This window comes from Alligator sinensis, unplaced genomic scaffold, assembly GCF_000455745.1.
Source record: "Alligator sinensis unplaced genomic scaffold, ASM45574v1 scaffold1753_1, whole genome shotgun sequence".
Classification (NCBI taxonomy): domain Eukaryota; kingdom Metazoa; phylum Chordata; order Crocodylia; family Alligatoridae; genus Alligator; species Alligator sinensis.
In genome coordinates, this window is record NW_005843824.1 from 27189 (window position 1) to 30788 (window position 3600).

General features: G+C 51.0%; 1 protein-coding gene across 1 annotated transcript in view; it reads right to left on the minus strand.

The window, feature by feature from the left end:
- The window catches only part of LOC106723416 (zinc finger protein 836-like), a 24681-nt gene extending 21105 nt beyond the window's left edge, over positions 1 to 3576 (minus strand). The window contains exon 1 of the mRNA XM_025195774.1: positions 2903 to 3576. Within this exon, the coding sequence (XP_025051559.1) occupies positions 2903 to 3566 (664 nt within the window). The 5' untranslated portion in view covers positions 3567 to 3576. The remainder of the gene's footprint in view (positions 1 to 2902) is intronic.
- Between the last annotated feature and the right edge of the window lie 24 nt (positions 3577 to 3600).

Consider the following 3600-nt stretch of genomic DNA (forward strand, 5'->3'; position numbering starts at 1 on the left):
GGCAGGGGGTCAGGCTAGATGATCTGTTCAGGTCCCTCCTGACCCTAGCTACTATGAAACCGCTCCCTGGTTTGCAGGCAATGCTTCGATATCCTTGATACTTGCTTCTTGAGGGACATTACCCTCCATTGCTCTCATGCCTCTGCATGAAAGCCAACACCGTCATTAACTCACCATGGCTCTAGGCTCCCCTTTCGGGGACTTATTATCCGTTCATCTTTCCTTTTATCGCTATAATTTCTTGTTCTCAATTAATAACGCTTTCTGTCTTACAGGTGTGGTGAGCGCTCCAGACACTGGCTGACGACATCAGCATTTTCTGCCGCCCCCCACTGGCATGGTAAGTTTCTTCCTTCACTTTCCAAGTAACGGGGACCAACGGCCCACTGTTACATACCTCCCCTCTTAGTTTGTAGTTCCCAAAACGAGCTGTTTCTGTTCTGGCTCATGTGACTTGCTGAATCCGATCAATTTTCTATTTCTCCACCTTGTTCAGCTTCCTTCGGTTGTGGATTGAGATCTGAAAGTCTGCTACTGCATTCTTCTTGCTGGCTCGATGTTCTACTGAGAAATTAAATGGTTGTAACACGAGCGCCACCGCATTATGCAGGCATTATTGGTTTTCACTGTCTGCAACCATTTTAAGGGTGCGTGATCAGTGATCAGCACAAATTTCTGTCCCAACAGGTAACAGCATAACAACTCCGCCCCCTGATCTTATAGCCAGACATTCCCTTTCTATAGTTGAGTATCTTGTTTCAGCCTCGGAAAATTTCTTGCTGGTGTGTGCTCCTCTCCCTGTACTTTTTGGAACAATACTGCTCCCATGGCACACCCTGATGCATCTGTTTGTAGGACAAATGGCTCCTGAAACTTGGGTGTATATAGAACAGGTTCCTTACAAAGTAAATACTTAATCTCCTCAAAAGCATTCACCGCTTGATCTGACCATCTTAATTACCTAAGCTTACCCCTTGTGTCTGTGAGAGGTGTCACGATTTTAGAAAAGTTTCTAACAAATCTCCGAAAATAGTTAACAAAACCTAGGAACAACCTGTACTGCCTCAGTGTTGAGTATTTTGGTATCTCCTTATTGTTTGCACTTTGTCTGCCGATGGTCTTACTCGCCCTTGTCCTACCTGGAAACCCAGATACTTGGCCTCCTCCTGGCCCAAACTACATTTCTTGATACTATGCACCGCGCCCTTTGCTCTACCAGGTTTTTCACGAAATATGTTCAGGAAATCTAGTATCAATCACATCAATTCTTTTCTCTGGAGAGTGGCCAGTTTTTCTCCTAATCTGGGTTTTCCCACCGTAAATTCGAAAGAACGCTTTCTGTCTTACAGGTGCACTGAATGCTCTCGACGCCAACTGAAGACGTCAGCATTTTCTGCCGCCCCGCCACTGGCACGGTAAGTTTCTTCCTTCACTTTTCCAAGTAACGGGGACCAACAGCTCCATTACAGGGGCCTTGGTGGACTTAGGTGCCTCCCTGTGCTCGTATTCAGCCCTGCTCAGGGCCCTGAAGACAAGTGTTTATACATCTATGTCTGTAACACACCATACTCTCCTCCATAAGGCTGTCACAAAACCAGTGCGAGAAGCCTTCAGGAAGCAGACACGGTACTCAGGCCTTGTGAAGATGCAACTGAGGCTCACTCAAAAGTCACCAGGTTATTTGCTTAAACACTGTAATACAGGGAAAGTGGGGGTGGCTTTATACACTGGGAGGGATCAGCAGAGAGGACAATTACGGGGCAGATGAATGAATGAGTGTGCTCAGTGATGGGCTGTTAACCTCTTGGAGTAGCCCCTACAAGGCAACCACGGGGCCAAATGGCTTTGGCTTCTACAGGGAACCACCAAAATTCATCATGGGAGATTACAACGTGCTGCATTTCATGTAGAGCACATCCTCACACTCCCCACCCTGCCACGGGCTGCACCTCCTTCACCCATTACCCCAACTGCCCCCATGCAGGAGGTTCCTTCAAAAGCCCCCAGCACAGTCCTTGCTGCACAGCAGGACATGGGATCAATGCCTCATGTGTGACCAACTCCGGCTCCCTAGGGTTAGCAATAACCCCTGCAGTATGGTGAATCATCTGGAAAGGGAAGGGGCTGGAAAATCACAGATATCAGTCCTGGAAAGGGCTCTAGGCCCAGCTTTGTTCCCATCTCACAGCTCTGGAGGGCACAGAGAAAGCACCCAGAGGGATACCATGTTCTCTTCTGGGTCTTTTTTAGCAGAGACTTCATTAGAGGAAATACAATGAAGGGAAGGAGGGCAGGAGGAGCTGCAGGTGCCCAGCAGTGAAGAGTTCTGGAGAGAGGCAGAAAAGCAAAACCTGCCCAACTGGCTCAGGGTGTTGCAGCAGCAGCTCCTTCCTGACCCCAGTAGGCATGAGAGGGGTGGCCGGGGGGGAGGTAACGAGGCAGTGAGGAAAGGCGAGGTCAGGGTGGAGGGCAGGAAGGCTTACACAACCATAAATGTCCTTCTTGTTGGAACTCAAGATCCTCGTATAAAGGAACCTTGAAACCAGGAGGGAAGACGAAGCTGAGAGATAGGGACTGTCCTGGGCTATGTGTCATATGCAGCCAGCTGTCTTGAGGATGGCACCCTATAGTAAAGGCACTTCTTCAGCATCTAGGCGGGTGATGCCTGCAGTGTTTCCTGCTCAACCCTCCCCACCAAGCAAATCTTGAGGGGCAGGTTCTGGGTCCTTGGGGTCCTGCAGTGCCCTGCAAGGAAGGGCCGAAGGCTGGGTGACCCCTTTCTGCACTCCACCAGCATATGGCTTCTTGCCTAAATGCAGACACTGCGGGGTACTGAGCTGGTAGGCATCTGCAAGCCCTTCCTGCATTGCTGGCAGGATTATGGATGGTCCTGGGGGTGGAAGCTGGTGCTGGGCCACGTTGGAGGAGTGACTGAAACTCTTTCCACACACAGATCTTTTATGTGGTTTCTCCCCTGTGTGGACACGCTGGTGCTGGGAAAGATGGCCAGATTGGGTGAATCTCTTCCCACACTCAGAGCAGTGATATGGCTTCTCCCCTGTGTGGATACGGTGGTGGTTGGCTAGGGTGGCAGATTGGGTGAATCTCTTCCCACATACAGAGCACTGATGCGGCTTCTCCCCTGTGTGGATACGGTGGTGGTTGGCTAGGGTGGCAGATTGGGTGAATCTCTTCCCACATACAGAGCACTGATGCGGCTTCTCCCCTGTGTGGATACGGTGGTGGTTGGCTAGGGTGGCAGATTGGGTGAATCTCTTCCCACATACAGAGCACTGATGCGGCTTCTCCCCTGTGTGGATGCGCTGGTGCTCGGCCATGGAGCCGGATCTCCTGAATCTCTTCCCACACACTGAGCACTGATGTGGTTTCTCCTCTGTGTGGATGCGCTGGTGCCGGGTCATGGCGTCAGATCTCTTGAATCTCTTCCCACACACTGAGCACTGATGTGGCTTCTCCTCTGTGTGGATGAGCTGGTGCTGGGCCATGGAGTCGGATCTCCTGAATCTCATCCCACACACCGAGCACTGGTGGGGCTTCTCCCGCATGTGGGGACGGTGGGGGGGAGTCAGGGAGCCAGAG